The 21,399-nt window shown below is 40.2% G+C and overlaps 1 protein-coding gene across 4 annotated transcripts in view; it reads right to left on the bottom strand.

Annotated features, from left to right (window-relative positions):
- Window positions 1-21,399, bottom strand: part of dock10 (dedicator of cytokinesis 10) — a 57,153-nt gene that overhangs the window by 9,930 nt on the left and 25,824 nt on the right. For 3 of the 4 annotated variants that reach the window (XM_026366027.1, XM_026366011.1, XM_026366037.1), the window contains exons 3-38: window positions 19,171-19,260; window positions 18,192-18,274; window positions 16,989-17,061; window positions 16,535-16,684; window positions 16,102-16,236; window positions 14,897-15,083; window positions 13,850-13,935; window positions 12,356-12,439; window positions 11,992-12,150; window positions 11,500-11,748; window positions 11,261-11,383; window positions 10,704-10,786; window positions 10,466-10,588; window positions 10,282-10,361; window positions 9,969-10,156; window positions 9,720-9,785; window positions 9,496-9,588; window positions 9,224-9,347; window positions 8,970-9,091; window positions 8,740-8,823; window positions 7,891-7,983; window positions 7,581-7,699; window positions 7,240-7,309; window positions 5,983-6,096; window positions 5,706-5,777; window positions 5,444-5,590; window positions 5,080-5,163; window positions 4,865-4,961; window positions 4,677-4,709; window positions 4,275-4,453; window positions 3,226-3,342; window positions 2,645-2,750; window positions 2,422-2,543; window positions 1,838-1,952; window positions 1,509-1,575; window positions 1,090-1,137 (exon numbers count right to left, since the gene is read on the bottom strand). In XM_026366027.1, the coding sequence (XP_026221812.1) occupies window positions 1,090-1,137; window positions 1,509-1,575; window positions 1,838-1,952; window positions 2,422-2,543; window positions 2,645-2,750; window positions 3,226-3,342; window positions 4,275-4,453; window positions 4,677-4,709; window positions 4,865-4,961; window positions 5,080-5,163; window positions 5,444-5,590; window positions 5,706-5,777; window positions 5,983-6,096; window positions 7,240-7,309; window positions 7,581-7,699; window positions 7,891-7,983; window positions 8,740-8,823; window positions 8,970-9,091; window positions 9,224-9,347; window positions 9,496-9,588; window positions 9,720-9,785; window positions 9,969-10,156; window positions 10,282-10,361; window positions 10,466-10,588; window positions 10,704-10,786; window positions 11,261-11,383; window positions 11,500-11,748; window positions 11,992-12,150; window positions 12,356-12,439; window positions 13,850-13,935; window positions 14,897-15,083; window positions 16,102-16,236; window positions 16,535-16,684; window positions 16,989-17,061; window positions 18,192-18,274; window positions 19,171-19,260 (3,965 nt within the window). The remainder of the gene's footprint in view (window positions 1-1,089; window positions 1,138-1,508; window positions 1,576-1,837; window positions 1,953-2,421; window positions 2,544-2,644; window positions 2,751-3,225; window positions 3,343-4,274; window positions 4,454-4,676; window positions 4,710-4,864; window positions 4,962-5,079; window positions 5,164-5,443; window positions 5,591-5,705; window positions 5,778-5,982; window positions 6,097-7,239; window positions 7,310-7,580; window positions 7,700-7,890; window positions 7,984-8,739; window positions 8,824-8,969; window positions 9,092-9,223; window positions 9,348-9,495; window positions 9,589-9,719; window positions 9,786-9,968; window positions 10,157-10,281; window positions 10,362-10,465; window positions 10,589-10,703; window positions 10,787-11,260; window positions 11,384-11,499; window positions 11,749-11,991; window positions 12,151-12,355; window positions 12,440-13,849; window positions 13,936-14,896; window positions 15,084-16,101; window positions 16,237-16,534; window positions 16,685-16,988; window positions 17,062-18,191; window positions 18,275-19,170; window positions 19,261-21,399) is intronic. The other variant, XM_026366018.1, reaches the window with a different exon arrangement.

Below are 21,399 nucleotides of genomic sequence, written 5' to 3'. Positions count from 1 at the left end.
TGTTTATTCTATCAATTAGAAGTTGGTCACTCATACAATAGGATCACTGAGGAGCTGGTAACACATCTGATTCCATGATTAAAACAACATCCCCATATTCCTTGATTAAATAAAATGAAACCCTAACCCTTTAAAAACATGCAAAACAAACTTGTTGCTTTAACCATTAAATATTTACTATTATAGAGAAATGTTTTCAATGTGAACCCACGTCTTGCTGGCTTAACACTGCCGGTTTAATTTGCTACTCCTGAACTTCGGTAGGTGCCCACAGTGACTCAGACGGGCATCAAAGAACAAACAGAGAAAGACACTGAGACAGGCATGACTGTGAATCCACCAAAGCCTGGTATTACAGACAAATGTTAAGTAGCTAGCAGTCCGAGACAGGCTCAACAACGTCTGAGAGTGCTGGCTGGGCTTCCAGCTATCTTTATTCAGTGAATGTCTTAGCACACAGTAAAGCAGTGTGTTCTCGCAGCCTTTTGTTGGCTTACATCTCAGCATCTTACTGCTGAAAGGAAAAAGAGGGCTAATTTAATTAGCTGGGAGGAACCAGAAGATGGAGGAATCTAGCAGTGCCAATGGCTCAGCTCCAGTAAGAGAACTCGGGCACACACACAAACACACACACACACACACACACACACACACACGATAACAACCCCCATCCTGTGCTTGCCAAATACTACAGTACAATATCCAGCAGTGATTCTCTCTCAACATCGACATCCAGGAGTTTCACCTCCCCCTCTCTTTCTTTTCTCCCCTCCTTTACTTCTTCCCCTCTTGAAGCTCATCCTTGATCATGCAAACGCATACAAAACACATTTTAGTAGATCTGCTCGACTGTGTCATACATTTGTGTGTGTTTGCACGTGTCCGTGGCTGCGTGTACACGTGTGCATCCATGCGTGCACATGATTGTATGAATTATTTATCAGTGGGAGTGAGTGTTAGAACCTTTGGCCGTCGTATATATGTTGAGTTAATAAGCCGTTTCCGTATCTGCAGCGTTATGATAAAAGCATCTGAATGAGACCTGGTTCACCTCTTAGTCAGTGCAAGCAATGTGGAGCGCACACTCACCTCGCTATGAGGCGTTTTCCAAGGAACCTGAAGTGCTGTAGACACAGCCTGAGAAAAAAGGAAAAAGCATATTGGTCTTAGGTGGCGGCTTGCTTGTTTTTATGTTTTCAATAAAGTTAAGGACACTAAATTGTACAAGTACAGTCTAAATGCTGACACAAGCAGGAAACACAGTAAATTTACAGTACTGCTCAGTGGATAAGGAGCTCTCAGTGGACTCCGTCTGTTTTTCTTCTGTCTCTCTTGCTGTGTCATTACTTTCATCTGTTCCCTTCTGGCTACATTCCCCTTTCTTCTTCTTCTCTCTGTCTTCATCCCTGATTGCCTCAGAGCTTTTTTTTTTCTCTATGCAAAGTATCACTAGTCAGCCTAACAAAAGCAGTGGTAATACTATGCAATGAGGAAAGAGGAGCACTTACTCCAGGATGTTGAAGAAGTCTGAGATCTCCTGGTGTATGGCCCGGTGCCAATAGGACACTAGAACATCTGGAAACAGGCAACAGAAGACAGCATGTCATCCACCAAGACATATGTCTAGACAGGTGGCCAAGTCCCCGTGATGACAATAACGGATATTATTTTAATAGTCAGTTGTATTAAAACAGAACAAGTGCAAACTGCTATTCATAGTTACTTTGTGTTAATCTACAAATGTAAAAACAAAATTGTATAATAGTAAATATAATAAACCATAAATAGCAGAGTGGACGGTGGGAGGCCTGTGTATGAATGTTTGTACATTTCTTACCCTCAGATATTGTTTTCATGATGTGCAAAAAGCACATGAGCAGGCTGCGGGTCTCTGCTTGGTCCAGTTTGTCACAACGAGAACCATATCCGATCAAGGACTGAGGCCGAGCAAACTGAGGACAATCATCCAGACATAAATACAGTCAAATATACAAACCATTAGCATCAGGATGGCAACTATGTGAACACTAACTCCCTGGCAACAGTCTAATTCCAGGAAATGTGGAGAAGCTTTTGGAATGTGTATACCTTCAAACTAATGAACAAAAAAAATAGAACAGAAAATCAAACCAGACAGCCAACTTTAGAAAGGAGACCTTTGAGATCTTGGTTTTTTGGCCTCTAGTGAAAAGCTGATGGTGATGGTGGAAGAACTAATAGCTGCAGTATGTCTGGCTATGTTTTTTCTTTGCTTTTATTAACTAAGAGATGATAAGGTGGTGAAAAGAAGATAAGATGCAACAAATGACTGGATATGAACATTACAAATAGCAGTATAGATAACCAGGAGAGAGAATTAAAGACAATAAAGGTTACAAAAGGTGTTGTTATTATGTTTTCTTAACACTTTCCTCCTCTCACCTTCTCACATCCGTCCATCTTCTCACTGTTCCTGTCACTGTTGCTAGGGTTGGAGTCCACACTGATCAGAGAACCCCGAGAGTCGGTCTGGTTACCCGTGGCAACAGCCAGGGATGAGAAGACTGGTGGAGGCGGGGAGGATAGTAAGCATTGATATCCTCATTCACACCTTTTAATATAGACGCTAGAAATAGACAGCTACACACACATCACACACGGCTACCTGTGATAGAGTTGAGTACTTCTTTGGAAAAAGAGGCATCTACAGAGTTGCCATGGCGAGTAACCCCTCCAGTCCCCCCACCAACGCTGAGGTCATCTCGAGAGCCCTGGTAAAAAAGCAGGAAAAATGTTTTTCATTCACCCTGTGTCTTACAATAGTGAGCATGTGACTTATTGTTCAAGCTTTCATAAAGGCTATTATTTGTAGAATGTACAATATTAACAAGCTGCAAAACCCGATACACATGGAGACAAACCTAAAACAAGTCTCATAAAAAATAAGATTTAACTGAAAATCATTATTATTTATTTCACAAAGAAAGTACACAGTCAAAGTGTCTGTATAATTAGCAATAATTATCATTATCAGATTGTTTACAGTATGAAAATCAAATGGAATGAGTAGGAAGATAATATGTACAGCACATATCAGTACCACATAGATTATACATACAGAAGAGATAATAAAGATAATCAATCATTTTAATTATTGCAAAATCTATAGAAATATATGAGAACTAAAATGAAGAGATACGTAGATAATCAGTCAATCAATCATTTCATCTGTCACTCGACTCTTACTTGGTCACTTGAAGTGATGTAGATGGGGAAGAGGTCCCTGAGGAAGAATCGGGGCATGTTGTCCAGGATCAGGCCGTACAAAGGCAGGTAAAGAGAGGCAATTCTCGCCTGCTTCTCCTGGAAAGGCAGACATTTCAATTGACATCACATTACATTATTGACATCATTTGAGATTAGTTTTGACTATAAGACATCGTTCTATAAATTGATAGCTTACATATCAGGCTTACTGGGCACAGGTTTGTGACTATTAACATTTGTTTTTAGAAACTAAACCACAGAGATGCTAAATGCCCACAGAAATACGCAAAATGACCAGAAAAAAACAAAAAATAACCACAAAGAAACAATGCCACCACCATGAGCCAAAACAATCTCCAATAGAGCCATGTCTGATAATAATATTTTTATGTTGATAATCACGATGCAAAAGAGTGAAAGACTGAATTAACAAACTAGTTACATTTCTGGACCTTGGCAACACTTATGTTTAAATAATAAAACTGCCCTTACAAAGTGTCCCTGGAGAGTTCATTACTATTTAATTTATGTTACGTTTACAGTAAAGTGGCTTATTGGACTGTGGACACATTATGTTTAAATAGACTACTGACAAGTTTAAAACACTCTGCAATCTCAATCTGAATATTTCACTATAAAAAAAAAATCACTGCAATTACATAATATTCAATATGTCCTGCTGAGATAATGTATTCTCGTTTCCCAGCTATTATTTTCCCTCTGCACACATTTGGTTTTGACTCAGACTCAACTAGACCCAGTCTTAGTCTTGACTGCAGTCCTGCTGTTGTGTTGTGGTTGGCACTGTATTTGGAACTGCTCAACACAGGGCACATTACTGACTCAATCTCATCCGGACACTTCCCAGCATTCATTAAGACATCCTCACTGTTGCTTGCAGCTGTTGTGACCTATCACATGCCAATTGTGTTTGTATGAGTCACATTGGGAGAATTTTCTGCTGTGAGCTCATGACTCATTGTTCATGCCATTTAGTTTTTTCTCATATAAACACATGTTCTGTCTACCTTGGTGGCATAGCGGGCATCCAGTGAATGTTTGGCCATTAGAGTCTTCAGGGTGGCCAAAGCTAGGTGTCTCAAGTCCTGCTCGTCCTGGAGTGCCAGCCCCAGCTCCCGGAGCAACAGTCCAGTCAGGAAGTGCTTCCTGCAGAACTCTCCAGTCAGATTGTATTCAGGCACTGACGCTGAGGGGACACAGCAAAAAAGATCCACACACATATGAACCGAGCAACATTTGCTAACATTTGCTTTCCATCAGGGAGTTAATTAATCCATTTCTAAACAGAAATCTGGTTACAGTGAACAAACGATGTGACAAGCCAGTTTCCCATGAATTTCATTATCACCATACCACTGTAGCTCACACACTGTAACACATACAACAAAGGAATGAGTGCACATATTTACCATGAGTGCTTTGTGGCTCTGGGGATGTATGGTCTGGAATGGACAAACAGTCACAGAGTATGCGATAGAAAGAGAAAGATTGAGAGACAGGGTGTTAATAGACAAATGAGAGTGGGAACTACTGGACGTATGAGTTATAACATTGACATTGGCGTCGTTAGGCAATGGAGTGTGGCTTGAGTTCCTACCGGTGATGCGAGCAGACGGTAAAGGCAGGCTGAGAGGAATGTAGTGTTCGTGGTTACACACCTCTCTCAAGAATTCAAATTTCAGCTCACACAGAACCTATCAAGCACAAACAAAGATACTGTTATGCGCTTCCCTCCAACCAAATATCAGATCAAATCAGAGCTTGTGGAATGAATTTTCGATTAGACTGAATGTAGTGCATGTTTCGTTTTACCTTGCTGTCAGTAGCGGTGATCATGTTTATGTAGTTGCTAATCAGTTTGAATGTGAAACCTCTGTCCACCAGAGTAAAGCAGCGCTGCAAGGAGAGACAGAGACAGTCAACTTGAAGATCATATCCAGTATTAAATTAACAACGCAGCGCGAGAGAGATCATTTTGCACAGATGGACAAATCAATATGGAACAACTGTAAATGGAAGCAATTTTTACTGCCAGCCAGTTTGTATTGATCTACATAAGCACATAAACTGTATGTACAGGACCCTTTACGCCTACTCAAACTTCACCCAGTGCCAATAACCTGCTGCTTTAAAAAAGGTTCTTTAATGACACAAAAACGAAACGCTTCTCTCCCACCTTGACAAAAGCTGCCACAGCTACGTTGGCACTGCGCGTCTCTTCGGCCATGTCTTTGTATTTCCAGAAAATGTGTTCAGACACGGTCTCCACCATGGTCTCCACACGGCTAAGGTAGGATGAGGGGAAACGCTGGGGTCTGGAAAGCTGTAGGGTGCGAGGTCAGATTACACAAATGTAAAAGGAACTGTACTGAACTAAGAATAAAACATTTGGAGTGGAGTAGAAGAGTTTAGCAGAGGCAAAGTAGAGGAGGTCTTACCTTTACCTTGTCAGAGTCAACCAAATGTTGGGCCATGGATTTGACAATGAGATCAAAGAAGAACCAGGAGAACTGTAACCGAGAGAGACGAAGCAAGGTCATTCCTGTTCCATCTAATCAGCTTCAGCATGCAAACAGTTGGCTAGGAAATCTGCACACAGAGTTACTTTCCTCTGTTGGCTTCAACAATAATTACTAATTAATTAAGACAAGATGTCATGGTCTAACTGAGAGAAAAGAGGAAGAGGAGGCTGCAAACGGTAGGTAACGCACTAACCTTCAGGACATTCCTGACTGCGGCCTGTTCGTTGCTCTTCAGGTCAAAGGTCATCCCTTTAGCCAGTTCCTCGTGGACTGTCCTGAAGCCATGGGCCTCTGACTTGAACACAAACTAAACATAGAGAAAAGTGTAAAGGAGTAGGTGCCTACAGCATAGACACACTATATGGTACATACAGAATATACAAGCAACTAATCTTAGGTAAAGGCGAGAGAATATCGTTAGTTTTTGGGCACTTCAAGGATAAAAGACATTTAATGACATGCTCTAAAATATTGTGACATAGCTGTTTTCATACCCCAGCATGTTCTACACAATTTTATACTACGCAAAGGGATGTCTTAAAATCTTTTGTTCTTTCCAGCCAACAGTCCAAAGCAAATACGATCCATTTCTAAATATACCAAACAGAAGCAGCATCCCTAACAACTGCAGATGTGGAACTAGGGGATGCTTTATTTTTCATTAAAAGGATTATCATAATATTGGCAGATTAATTTGGTTTTCTTATCAAATGGTTTCAAATTTACTAATGTACTCTAGTTGCATAGAGACAGTCATATACCATAATCTGAATTAATACAAAATACATATATAATTATTATTAAGGACGTACATGTGCAAGATTTGATTCAAAAATTATTAACACAAAACATTTAATTCATGCTACAGTGAACCATTCTCTTTCCCTCCCTTCTCTTTGGACACACACACACACACTCAGCTGTTTAAAGTGGGCACTGCTACTACTGAACATCATGCCAATCTGTTACCATGGTAACCCCAGTTCCATTAGCGCTGCTAGTCTTCTCCTCTTACCTCCCACCATTCGTCTCTGCCACTATCTCTTCAGGCGCTGCAGTTTTCCTTCGCTGTAGCCAACATGAGGCAGATCTTGTGGTTTCTCCTGCTCTCTTCACTAATTCTCTTACTGATTTTTCGCTCCTAAACAAACATGCCTTGTGTTTCTGATTGAATGTCCTCATTAGCCTCCAACTCAATCACCCTTTCTTCTTGCTCTCTGCCTCTGTATGTGTTTGCACAGTGTTCTGGGCATGTGGCCCTAGCCACACTCCTGCTAGCCCAAACACACACACAAATACAAACACGTATAAACACACACAAAACCCAATTTGCCCAAAAAATATCTATCTGTGCAGTGATTCCACTACTTCATGGAAAACAACAGCGTTGCTGTGCATACAAACACATAAACAGGATTACAGACACACACAACCTTCTATGTATTCATACCTTGATATAGGAGTGCAGGTAGTTAATCAGGTTTTCTTCATGGCACTTTGCGACTATGTGGAACAGCACTCTGCAGACACAGCCCAACAAAAAGAGTTTTATTTATTACAGCCTTCATTTAAGCAGTGACAGAAAACATCCCTCAAATGCTGCCTGACTCAATTTCTCTTCATTGTTTCTCTTGAAAAACTGATGAAACAAAAAAAAAAGTCACACAATAAAAAGAGCAGGTGGTGTTTTAACTCCTATGTGCTTTCCCCACTGTTTGCATTCTCATGTTCACTGAGCTCCCAATCTTATGTCGCACTCTTTGTTTTGAACAAGGTAGTACCGCTGCTTACCTGGTGGTGGCAGTAGTGACCTCATCATTGTCATTCTGAGTCAGAACCTTGAACAGCTGGTTAAAGAGGACTGGCAGGAACTGGATGATCACTGGGATTCTGTCCATACTGAGAAGACCCTGGAGGAGGGCGAATCGTAGAAGGCAGAGGAGGTGGAGCACATAGAGAAGGATGAAAATAACAAAAACATAAATCATACAGAGACGTGCAAGGAAAAGACATTTGACGTATTGGTGCAATGATTAATCATGTAGAACTGTCTAATTAATGATAAATAAAAGCTGATAGGACATAATGACTTTTCTCTGACCTTCAGGCAGTTGAGGAAGTTGGAAGAAGGAGCTGCCAAGAGGTCCAGCTCTCTCTTCTGGCACTGCTGAAAGAATCGATTCAGGTGGGGGTCCTGGAACAGAAAGAAAAAAATCCAAGAATATGAGTAGTTAACATCTGCAGTAATAGTTAGTGGACTGGTTTCTTTTTAAGTGACAGCTATTCCTGAAACGTCACTCCTTTAACATCTACGTCTGAACCAGCGAATGTTTTTGTCTCTGTTTTCGGCTCTTCCTTCATTTTGTTTTGTTTTTTTTGTAATTAACTTCTATTGTCACAAAAGTATTATAAAATACTTTTAGAAAAGTATTGCAAGGGAAAGACAAGAGGCTTTGCAACTGAATTACAAAAAGCCACCAGTCAATCGAGAAGAGCTCCAAACATGTTTTAAATGGACTAAAGAGTCCATTTCCTAGTTTCATGTGGCACACTACTTAAGTACAACCACTCACCACTAATGATGATTGTGCATTTTGAGCTATGATTGCATTTTTTTAGCTACAAAATACTTGAGGATGTTGTTTAATTTGTTCAGCAACAACTAATGGTCATTTAAAATCCATTTCAGAGTTCTTCACAGACAGGACACATTAATTTTAATTCTGTCGGAGGAAGCTGAGAAGGAGCAGCTTAGCTTATCCATTACAGTGATCTTAGATCATAGGAAATGTAGGAGGACAGTGTTTGCTTAAAGGGAGACTGTGAGACTGTGACATTTTTACAGGCATGTAGTGGCTGAAACAATAGGTAGAGAGCAATCAGTCCATCAATCCATCCATCCGGACAAGTCAGTAAAAAAACACATAAAGGACCTGGATGATGATCTTACCTGAGTGTATACTGTGGATACGACATTGGTGGACACTTTGAAGATAGCTTTCCCTCCATCAACCCATTTCACATCTGCTCCATTCTATAAAAGGGGAAGACAGTTTGAGTAGTCAACAGTTTGAACACTGGCAATAAAAAAACAGCAACCAAGCTATATTTGTTAATATGCATCCACACTCTGCACACCCCTCCTCCCTCCCTTCCCCTCCTTCTCTAACTCCCTCTCACCTTGGTGCTGCTAGCTTCCTTGATGGCCAGGTATCCAGGCGGGAGGTTACTGGAGACAGAGATGTTGAACTCCTGAGATGACAGGCGGCCTTCTTTGAGGAGAGGTAGCCAAGAATAGCCCACTAAAAGAAAAGAGCACTCATGTACAAATCAGGGAATAATGAATAGTGGAAAAGATCAATCACAACAAAACATGAGATATAATACTGCAGATGTTCTACTAGTTTCTGGCTCCAGCTCCAACACAATCTCACCTGGGGTCTCCAAGTTCTCTTTCCTCTTAGAATTGGTCTTTGCATTGATGTCACAGGTGACGTGGTAAAAGGAGAACAGAAGGTGGTGCTTTTCATGAAGTTGGGTAGGAAGTTCAATCTTCACCTGGGGACACATTACCATTTCATATATTATACAGTGGGCAGCAAGGAATGGTGCTTCAGCTAAGACAAATCCACTTGCAGGGACTAATGATCTCCATGTGTTGACTCGTGATACCCAACCCATTTTTTTTTTCAACATCTGTCCTCACCTCATCATAGAAGTCAGGGTTCTGAGAGTGATGTAGGACTATGGAGCAGGCTGCTGTCGTGAAGACTGGACCTCCTGGCTTGCCATAGATGCACTGAGAAAAATAGCAGTTGGAAAAATTACTACAAAAAACGTCAGCCAGTTTCTCACGATACAGACAGCTTAAATGGAGAAAATGAAAAATCATAAATGGGCTCTCAGCATGTGTTTTGGACAGAGCTGTACCTTTAAAGGTTTGGCAACTTCTTCGTCTGAGCTGCGGAATTCAACGTAGACTGCAATGTTACGAGCCTGTGAACAACAGAACCATTGTAACCGTAATAATTACCCCTTTACCAAAAAACAGTGCACAATAAAACTATATGAAGTGTGTAAAAAACATGAGACGCATTGCAAGCAATTGTGCAGCTGGTCATTTGTATAACGTAAGGCTCAGGCTGAACTCTGACTTGTTCTAAAATTGGTACAACATACCTTGGCAAAGCTCTTTTGGCTGTCATATTTGAGGTGTTTGGGGTAGACATAGATGTGGTTCTTGTAGACGCGGTGTGGCTGCGTGAACTTTGTGGTGTCCTGGACAAACTCCTCCACCTCCACTGTGGGTTGGTGTTTGCTCAGCTCTTCAAAGGGCTTCACCGGTATGTAGGATGATGTCACACAGTCTGAATGTATAGGTAAGACAGTGGCAAACACATGACCGTGTAGAAGGGAGAAAAGGAAAGTAGAGCAGCAGCAGAATGTGAACATGCAGGCAGAGGAAAAAGTGCTATCCAAAAAGCAAACTTACTAGGATGCTCCATTGGAAGATTGTCGACTGCAATGTCCAGTGTCCCAGGAATAGTCTGCAGTTTGCTGGTCTTCTCAGCCCTGCAAACACCAAGTTTAAAATGTTTTAAGATCTTTTTTCCTTGTTTCGGAGAAGTCTACAGCACAGTAGGTGACCTACTTCACTGGTAAAGAGTCCACCTTACCTCCTGTACTCAGACACCAGTTTAATCAGGTCATCTGTGGAAATCTTGTTGCTCTCTTGTTTGAAAAGAGGTGAAAAACGAGACTCTCGATCCAAAGCTCCATGGCTGTCCTTAAAAACGGACCTATCGTATATAGAAAAATACATACTGTAAGGACTTTGTATAAAGATTAGAGCCTGTGAAGATAATATTTCTGATACATTTTAAAATGTTTCCAAAACTGAGCAGTGGCACTGACCTTACAGACCAGGCAAACGGCATTCTGTATTTTCCCAGTTTACTGCAAAACTGTTTGTTCGACTTCAAAATCTTCTGAACGGTCTGCAACACGTGTGGAGAAAGATCGACAAGAGAGAAATGTTTTGCAAGAAGCCAAAGATATTCTTGGACACAGTGTGATATGATCAGCCCGAGATTCTATTTAACCTAAACGAGAGGTTGTTTAACACACATAATTCTGGCAACAGGCTGAATGTCTGGTCATTCACTTAGCCTTTTTAACAGGGACCATGGAGCGCTGCCAGTGGGGAAGCCAGGAAATGTCTTGGATATCATCTTGGAAAAACCTATTTTCTGAACTATCCAGCCCAACTGTCATCCAGTGATGAAGATAAACTCTGGCCTTACAGGAAAACCATTGTGTAAATGTTCTAAACTAAACTGCATAGATTAAGCAATTTCCCTGCTTTTTACAAGAGATAACACGATTTCAAAGTTCTGGCTGCTTTCAAGACAGAAAATAGATCCAGAAAAAGTGAGAATGACCAAGTCATGAAGGAAAAAAAAAAGACTGACCTTGCTGGAGTCTGTATTCTTGATATAGGGTTCAGTCCCACAAGCAATATTTCCCATCAGCACCTTTTCCACTCTTGCCACCATCACTATGTCTGTGTGAGGGTTGGTCACTGAGAAGACGGCCTACATGGACAAAATTATATTAGAGCCATTTCACGTGTGAAGTGCAAAGCGATGCAAGGACAGTCTTCAAGTTATCTGCAACCAGACAAAATTCAGTAGAAGTAATAGTCTTGCACCTGTTTGGAAAAGCAGAGCCATTGCTCCAGATCTGGGCTGAGGTAACAGTCTCCTGCCTTCTTCTCAGACGGAGAGCAGAGGCCATTTTCCTGACCTCCAACTCCAGTTCCTGGAGACGCTGTGCCATTACTGCAGCCCCCAAGCATCTGATGCACTGCCTCGTGGTTGAGGTCTACATGGAAATCAGCAGATACCTTTCTTCCTTCTCGTATATCCAGCAGAGCGAGCGACACAAAGAAGGGTTCAATCTAGGGCAGAAGATTCGGCTCAGTGATGTTTCATTACTGTCAACACATAAAACTACTGATTCAATATGTCTAAAACATTTCATTAATATCCTTGCCTACTGCTTTGATGAATAAGCAGTAAATCAATTGCAAAGAAAAATGGTTTTAGCATCTATAGATTTTAGTGCAAAATTTAGACAGACAATACTGAAACGCTCAATGCTGAACCAGGTTTGAATATCCAAGTGTGTTTCTACTGCTCACATTGGTGACTGGTCCAGTTTCACTATCATTGACGCAGCCCTGCAGCATGAGGTTGAGTGATCGACAGGTTATCATAAACCTTCTGCCCAGCTTCTCCTCAAATGGACGCACTGGTGTGTTTTCATTTAATGAATGCTCCGTGCGTGGGCTCCTCAGGACCTGCGGTTGATGAAACAGTTACTTTTATATTCATTTAATATTTAATTGAAATTATAATACCAATAAAACATCAATCAAATACTACAAAAGAAAATGGACAACAATGTGTTGTCAACAAAGTTGCAAAGTCAACATCTAAAAGTGTAATAAGAATGTTAAAATTGTAATATACTCAGAGATGTGTAACCAAACCATCTATGCTTACAGGAGTGTCTGGGTCAAGAGAGAACAGATTCAGTCGCTCTTCCCTTCTGGCAGATCGTATTGCCTCATCTGTCTCGGAGATATACTATGACAGGACAGATGGCAACAAACACAGAAGGAGACAGTCTGAAAAACACTCAATTAATGCATTGCCTGATATCAGCTGTAGGTTCAATAAAAAAAGTTTTACTTTTACTTTTCCAGTAACAACTGGCATTTATGTTTGTTAGATAGGGACTTGCATAGGACATTTATGTAGATATGTATATGTACCAGTGGCAAGAAAAAGTATGTGAACCTTTTTGGAATTTCATGGTGTTCTACATTAATTTGTCATTAAATGTGATCTGATCTTCATATGTGAACGCTTGGAATAATGAATTGGAGTCAGGTGTTAGGAAAAGTTAAGAAAAATATTTTTGAGTTTGCGCCCCTTAAGAAGAATACGCTTTCAGAGAATCTACGATCAAGAATTGATTATTTACATAAAGCTGGAAAGACTTACAAAGTGATGTCAAAGCCTTTAGAAATTCACCAGTCTACAGTTCGGCAAACAATCTAATGCTTTGGGACTGTGGCTACCCTACCAAAAAGTGGGCAAACTCACATCAATAAGGTAAAGAAACAACCCAGAGAGACAGCCAAAGATTTGAAGCCATCATTGGAACTGGCTAACATCTGTGTTCATGAGTCTACAGTAGGTAAAACATTGAACAAGCAGGGTGTCTATGGCAGGACACCACAAAGGAATTTGCTTTGTACTGAAAAGAACATTGCTGCACACCTGAATTATGCCATTGACACTCCACAGCAGTATTGGCAAAATGTTTAGTGGATTGATGAAACTATATTGAACTTTTTAGAAAGAACACACAGCACTACATCTGGCCTAAAAAGGGCACTGCATATCATCATGAAAACATCTTCCCAGACATTAAGTATGGCGGAGGAAACATCATGATTTGGACCTGCTTTGGTGCATCAGGTCCTGGCCAGCTTGCAGTAATTGAGGGGAAGATGAATTCCCAAGTGTATCAAAAAATTCTTCAGGATAATGTGAGAATTTCTGTACGTCAGATGAAACTCTGTTGGGTGATGCTACAGGACAATGATCCAAAACACACACAGAATGGCTTCAAAAAAAGCGAAACCCACATTTTGGAGTAGCAAGTCAGAGCACAGACCTTAACCCAAAACAGATGCTATGGAAATACTATATATATTTATTACTTTAGGCATTTGTTAATAATTGACCTAGATAAAGATCAGATCACATTTTATGACAAGTTAATGCAGAAAACCATGAAATTCTAAATTTATCCAATTCCTGCCACTGTATCTGGTAATCAATCTCCAACACTTCCATGTATGTGTAATGCAATGTGTAATGTACAACAAGGTAAAAAGAAAAAAAAAGGCACTAGTGGTATAGTGGTATATAGTAAAGTTGTGCAGCAGCACTGTTTGAAGAAGCAGAGCTGCCAGTGTAGCCAACCTTTGCTAGCTCTGGATTGATGCCATTCTCTGTAGTAGTTTCATTCTCCTGCAAACATCCGTCACCCAACGACAGGTCAAACACATCTGGAAAGAGAACAAACAAAATCTGGTGTCATAGGATTGACTTCTGTTTATGGAGGATAACTGGGATCCTTGAGTGGATGGGAAAGTTTATCTAAGGAGTCAATTTTCTCCACAGGTTAAGGGCTATATAACATTTTCTAAAATAGGTTCAGCAATACTAATTACACACTATCCAAAGTCAGCACATCCAGTACATATCCATCACAGAATAAAATATGACTCCATTTATTTTATTCATGGATAACAAGGCAGGGAAGCGTCTGCAGAAATGTAACTTCATGTGCCTGGAGCAACTCTTCCCAAAGGTCATGCTGAACAAAATGGCTCATTAATGGTAAGTCACCACACGCTTGCAGGCTGACTTAGAGGCTAACAGGCCACATAGCCCCGACAACTGGGTCTATTATATCACTGGGCCCATTCTCAGGGCTCTGTTATTGTGTGTTACATTGCTGGCTGTGGTTCCATGTCCAACCTCTCACTGATTTGGCACTTATGGTTTAGTTTTATGAGCCTTGCCTCCATGTAAAATTTTTAATAACAAGGTATGATGGATTAAACCAAGGTGGAGTCACTGGTTGTTGTCAGGACTCATTTCCTGACAATGATGTTATGGACTGAACTTCAACCCTGCTGAAATTCCCCTTTAAGGTCATGGCACGATGTCAGCTATTATTTAGCTGGAGTATGTCAGACACAGAGGAGGAGGAAAAGGTTAACTTTTTGCCTACTCTAAGCATAAAATTATCCATCTCTTAAGGACACCATGATTTATACATGTGTTGGACTCATGCTAAAATTTCCTCTCCACCTCTCTTTAAATATCTCTTTCTCCTTTAAATTGCCATTTATGCCTGAATACCCTTTACTCTTTCCAATTTTTTTTCAGCTGCTTTCACTGTAAAAACCTTGGTAGGTAAATCTGATGCATTCCTAAATACAAAAACAGAAGCATTCTCACCCTGCCGATGATCAGTGAGGTCCAGACTCTTGCGGTCTGGAGCAGGCCCATCATGGGGACTGATCTGTAAGATGCGGGTCAAAGTGCTAATCCATTCCTCCATGTCCTGCTCACTCTCTGCGGCCAGCACAAAGTATGTAACCTCGTTCATCTTCAGCTCGAAGGCGTGTTTCCTTAGACGGTTATTCTTTGGAAGGATGGATGGCATAAGGTGATTACACAAGACAACCACAGCTTAGTTTGGTTTTTGGTAAATTTGTACTCATTCCTACACATGCAGCTTTAGTTTTGTGGTGAACAATGTATCAAGTAACATGCTCTAAAAATACCCCTAATATAATTAATCCTACTTCTAATAATAATAATATACAACAATCAGAACAATAAACGTCTTGGAACATATTGCAAAACATCCTAAGCACAGTTGCATTCATCAACTGCATCTGTGAGAGAAAGTTTGTTTTGCATTGTTTTACGTATTTGACTACCCATCTGTGGAATAGTTTGGAAACACAGGCTGTGTTTACTACTGGAACTTTAGAAACATTGATGAATTTATTTTAAAGATGCTTCAACTTCCAAACTCAATGATGAATGAGGAAATTACTATAAACTGAACCTTTTAACTGCATGCAGAAGTGCACAAATGGCATCCACGACATTGTTTAAAGCAGGACTTTCTTAATAACCAAATTACGTTACGACACACACCACATAACCACAGCCTCCCTGGTTTGACACCAGATGGTGACCACAACATACATCCCCTCTTATTCTATGCCTCTTTTCTTGTAGTATTGGATAAAGGTAAACATTTCCCCAGTTGTTTTAAGTAATTCAGTAATATTTCCCCCTGTGTGTATAACTGTAAAAAACAGATCCTCCCCATAAAAGATCATTCTTGCACAGTCAAGTGTAAACTATTTTAAAGCTATTATTTACTTTTTGTTAATAGGCTGATGCAAAGATCTTTGAGGACAAAAGCTTAAAATATATTTAAATTGTAAAAATGCATTAGCACCTTCTTGTTTGCTGGTAGTGTGTAACAGTATTTGAGCAAAGGGAGTCTAAAAAGCCTGGACATAAAACAGATTTCTGGCACAATGTATTACTATTACTAAATCTATATAACACACTATAGTGTACAGTATAGTATTGTCTCTACATAATCAACTGTGTTGCACTCTAAATGGTTTAAAACCCACCTGCACCACACCAGTACATGAGTCAAGGAAGATGCATCCTTTGGGTTCCTTAGAGATCTTTTCATCTTTGTAAAAGTTCATGATGTAGGAGTTGTCTGTCAACTGCGTGAGCTGGAAATATCTCCTCTTGAATGACTGAAAATGTAGAAAAAAAATCTAGATAAAATATTCTGGTTTAAGGAGGAAGCCATAATCAACTAATTATTTTCATTATCTTGTATATTAAAAAAGATCCAAAACAAAACTAACCAATAGTAATAATCAAGACAGAGGTAAAGCGAGAAATTTTAAACATATTATTCCCGGTAAGAGAATGCAGTATAACATTTAGATGGTAACAGTGGGGGATCTTAGGTTAAGATAAAAAGGTGAATAAATAATAAATAAATCTACATGTGGGCATGAAAGGGGAGAACATGAGACATTTCCTCACCCGCACAGTGATACTATTGTTGACGGTGCTGTTAAAGTTCCCTTTGTATAACCAGCCTGACCGAAACACACCAATCCCTCCTCCTCCTCCTCCTCCTCCACCACCACCACCTCCCCCTCCTCCTTTAGATGAGGATAGGGAAGTGGTGTCCTGTAAAACATGATCAGTTATAGACATCAGGTTTCTATTCATTCAACTGACACACAGGAGCCGGTGATCAATAGAGGAAAAGAGACAGCACAGATCCAATTCCATCTGAGGATGGCAATTTATCATTCAAATTATGTTCATAAACAACGTCCTACTGACTTGTAATGCACTAACTGCTCTGGCAGAGTATATTTTAGCGGCTTTAACACAGCGATAAACTAATTTAAACCTGGGGCCCAGGGTGTATCCAGTATGTAATGCATTCACTCTCAAAAGCATTTGTTAGAACATGGTCATTACTGACCTCATCCTTGTCCACATCCTCGTAGTCAATCTCAAAAGAATGGGATGGCAGCTTCTCTGCTTTGTACAGTTTCCTGTATATGATTTAGGAAAGAAGAGCAAGATGTTGAGAATATGTGGTTCCCTATTAATGCAATATACTGATAGAAAGGGAAAGGTATTTCAGAAATTCAATTAGTCTATTTGACTGATGCAAATGTCTATGGGTGGCTGACTCTGCTCTCTCGTTCTTTGTCAGTAGTCAACAATAGATAGTCCTCACTTGATCCCGCTCCACTGATTTTACAGGCTGACCAGTCTTAGTGTGTGAGCCATTGCATAAAATGCCTTTGTGTGTGTGCTACGAGCTGCAGACAGCTAGGCAGCAGTCTGTGGAGGATAAGACTGGAACCACCCTCCGCTAAAAGTCACACAAAAATGTGTGTGAAACAATTTCTTAAGGGGACCATGTTTAGTAAAAGTCTGGTGATTGTGGGTTTGCCACTGACACAAGTATACTTTTACTGGACAAATTCAGTTCTATTCAGATTTATAGAATTATATAGAAAACATACACAACTAAATAAAATTATATAGAAAACCTAACAAATCCCCACTGACTGTGATGGCTCAATTTTAGTCACAGGAGCGACAACCACACATAGACAGTAGCTGTAGCTCCCCATTGTACTATGATTTCCCAAGTGTGTTCCACTTCTACTATAAATGTGTGAACATACAGTATAAGTTTGGTGACTTGTTAACATTGTAAACAGGCAATACAGTAATTGTGCTTACCACATTTGAAATGACAGTTGAAATTTATGGAATGATATTTTAGCACTATTGCGCTGTCATGTGAACTGACTGTAAGAATACAGTGGCAACCCACAGGACAGATGAGGGACATTCCTGTGGTTGAGAGCAGTAACTGCAGGGCTACTGTGGGTCAGCCTCACAGGGACTAACAAAACTTTGGTTGACTGAGTGATGGCCTGACTTAAATAAATGACTGACTAAGTGAATGGAAGTATGATTAAATAAAATAACATTCTTTACGGTGATAATACAGTGGAAGATCCCATAAACAAAAGGGGATCTAACTTTGATCCTTGAGGTACACCCACTGGACACTCCATGTCACTGAACAACACATCATTAACTTTAACAAATGGCATCCTGAGGAAGTAAGCATGGTGATACAGTAGGTTTCAAAGTTTATTACCTGGGCAGCAGCCGGTAGTCTCCAGCGTATTCATCATACTTGAAATGGACCACATTTAGCTCAGAGTTGTAATACTTACAAGCCTGGAGGAGAGGATGGAGATTAAGTTGAAAATGATTAAATATTAACATTTTAAAATGACAGTCTTTCTGGGAAACTTTGACCTGGGGCAGCTGAAACATCTGCAGACAATAAAAAAGCTACAATAAGAAATCTGCTTTCCTGAGGCCCACTTATTGATGTGCAGGCTGGGATTCGTTATTAGATTATTTAAATTAGAAAAGGAAGTGAATTAAGACTCTTTCTCAGAAGAATATTCAAATAGAGATATCTTTACATCTTAATAGATTACTTATCTGTCTCTAGGGCTGAAACAGGATTCTCATAGGCCATATACTATATATTTCTGACTGTCTTGTACACAGATACACAAGTCACAAAGACTGCAGGACAGTTTCACATCCTCGCTCTTTTCTGCTTGTCGAATACTCTGTCACTATTCTCTATTTAATCTATTTTAACTTTAATAGCATCTTGATCTTGACAATGTCATAAAAACAGACCAAAGATATAATTAACGACAATGTCAACCTTAGACAGGAGAGCACACAGGCACATACACAAAGAGAGTCAGACACACGTTTATCTCCAGTGAGCCATGACACATTGTCTAGGGAATTTCCGTCTATTTATTTCTTACTTGAGCCCTTGAGACTATGACTTGTGGCTCTGAAATGAGCTCTGATAAGTCTTGCAGACACACCTTGACAAGGGATACACATCAACATATGCATGCACATCTAACTTATCTGATTCACCATCAATACCACCACGATACTAGCAGGATGTCCTATATTAAGAACAGCCCAAACCGAAAGATCTAACCACTACGAACTGAAACCTTTTTTCATTCCAAACCACAGTGATTCCAGTCAAGTCCTACACACAGAATATATGCACAAACAAACACACTCCTTACCTGTCTGACCAGCAGACATTCAGCCTGTAGTTCTGCCCCTTCAGGAACAGATGACGTAAGGGTCCGTCTCTCCTGAGGTACTGTAGATACCTGAAGGCATGAAGTTATCAATAAGGGATCATTACCAGGATGCAAACATGTATAGTTTATAGTTATATTTAAAGTATAATTCTGGGAAGACAAATTAGGATGGAAAACGGTGTGAGGAGGCTTCTGTTCCTTTAGGTTTAACCTGTGCTGTCAAACACCACAAATAGATAGATGGATGGATGGATGTCAAACACATAGTTAATTTCTGTCAATCTAGTGGAGCTTTGTGTCTACACTTGCTTCTCAGTTATCACCACTGCTACCTGTTTCACTAGGATTAGGGCTAGCTGGACATGTATAACTATAATTAAATTAATAATAAATAATCAGCAAAGTGAGAGTGAATGATTTAAATAAGCACAGCTGCTACTGCTACAGACGCACAGCACTGCAGACGGCAGCACTCTCTACCACCTCCACTGCTGCAGCTAACATCACAACAACAGCAAACTACCTGGTTATTTTATATCTGTGGCAAACACAGTAACTGGTGCCGAGCTGTTCAGTTGGCACAGAACAATGTCATTGACAACAAGTACAGCGATGGAAACTACTTTCTGCTGCTGCTCTCTTTCTCAGTCTTGCAAAGTGTGTCTAGCTTCAGTGCAGTCATTTGTATTGTGCTGTGTGTGTTGTGCAAAGCAGACCACGGACCTGTTACTATTAAAATTAGAACTAATTTTAACAGTAACAGGTTCTCACACTTGATGATGACCAATAAAAATAGATGAACAAATAGATCTTTCATTTTATGATCTCTTCCAAGTGAGATTACATTACATCACACAAAATGACAAATTACATAAAAAAAAAGCATCATGACATGTTTGTTATTATGGCTTCGAGCTGCAAAATGTCAGCAGCTGAAGATGGACATGCATTCAGTTCAGCAGTGTTGTGCAGATAAGGTGAGAATGACCCACCCATTGAACAGTAGTGCACAATTAGCATACATGCGTGGGTCGACTTGCGGCAGTTGTCTCACTTCTGAGTAATTCAGCTTAAACGTAGCAGTATACAGTCTCCATACACCAGCATTTGTGAATTTATCTCAACTTACACTGGATGAATACAACAAGAGAACAAAACAATCAAACAATGATAAATACTGTTTAACTGCTCGTCATTAAAGGGAGACAACTTGAGGGAGAGGTGGACGAGTCCCCAGCAACAGATTCGTTTTTTGTTTATAGGACATCATCGAGTTATCTCTCTGCCATACAAGCAAGAACTTTGTTAAAAAAAAAATCACAGCTCCCACAGTTCAACCACTGTTTTACATGAAAACACAATGAACAGACCACTGATAACGTTAAAGAGAAAACTGACTGGAGAGGCATACACCGATCAGCCACAACATTAAAATGGTTTTTGTTTTTGGGGTCAGCATGGGCACAGCTCTCCAGCAACATAGCCCAACATGCAGTGTTATATGTCACATGCCGTGGCCTTTACACACCAACACAAGCGTCAAATCACGTCAGCTCAAGAAAGTTTGATTGTGACCTATTATTATAAAACACATATTTTAAACTCCACAAAAATCACAACAATGTGGAAAAAATACAAACACCTCAGGAAGAGAGGATGGACCCGATGGACAGGAAAGCTAATTTAACATCTAATCAGCCATATTTTGGAACAACATGTTTAAACAGAACTCTTCACCGCCAGCATCAAAACACCAAATGAGGAAATATGTTTTGATAAGCGGGGCTCATCAACAAGAATCTATGGAGAATCTATGCTCAGGAAAATTCAAGCTGTGTGGATGCTCATACGTCCTTAACTTTATGTCGTCTTTGCCCCACAGTTGTGCCTCCGTTCTTTCTCTTTCTGCAGGAATCACCAGCTTTAGAGCTGTATGTTTCCAATGTCAAGGTACTGGTCTGTTGACCTGCTGCTCTTTTCTCGCCCATCCTGAGCCAGGTTCTGTAAGATTTCTTATCCTCCATTGTTACCTAGTGCTATGCCACTAACTTCTTCTTTTACTTTGAACCCCATCTCTATATTAAGCTGTCGATAATTACAGCATGGTGGTGTAGCGGGTAGCACTGTTGCTTCAAAGCTTGAAGGACCTCGGTACAAGTCTTTCTGTGTGGAGTTTGCATGTTCTTCACATGCTTGCAGGTGTTTCTG

Source organism: Anabas testudineus, chromosome 13 (genome assembly GCF_900324465.2).
Source record: "Anabas testudineus chromosome 13, fAnaTes1.2, whole genome shotgun sequence".
Classification (NCBI taxonomy): domain Eukaryota; kingdom Metazoa; phylum Chordata; class Actinopteri; order Anabantiformes; family Anabantidae; genus Anabas; species Anabas testudineus.
This window is presented reverse-complemented; position numbering and strand designations above follow the sequence as displayed.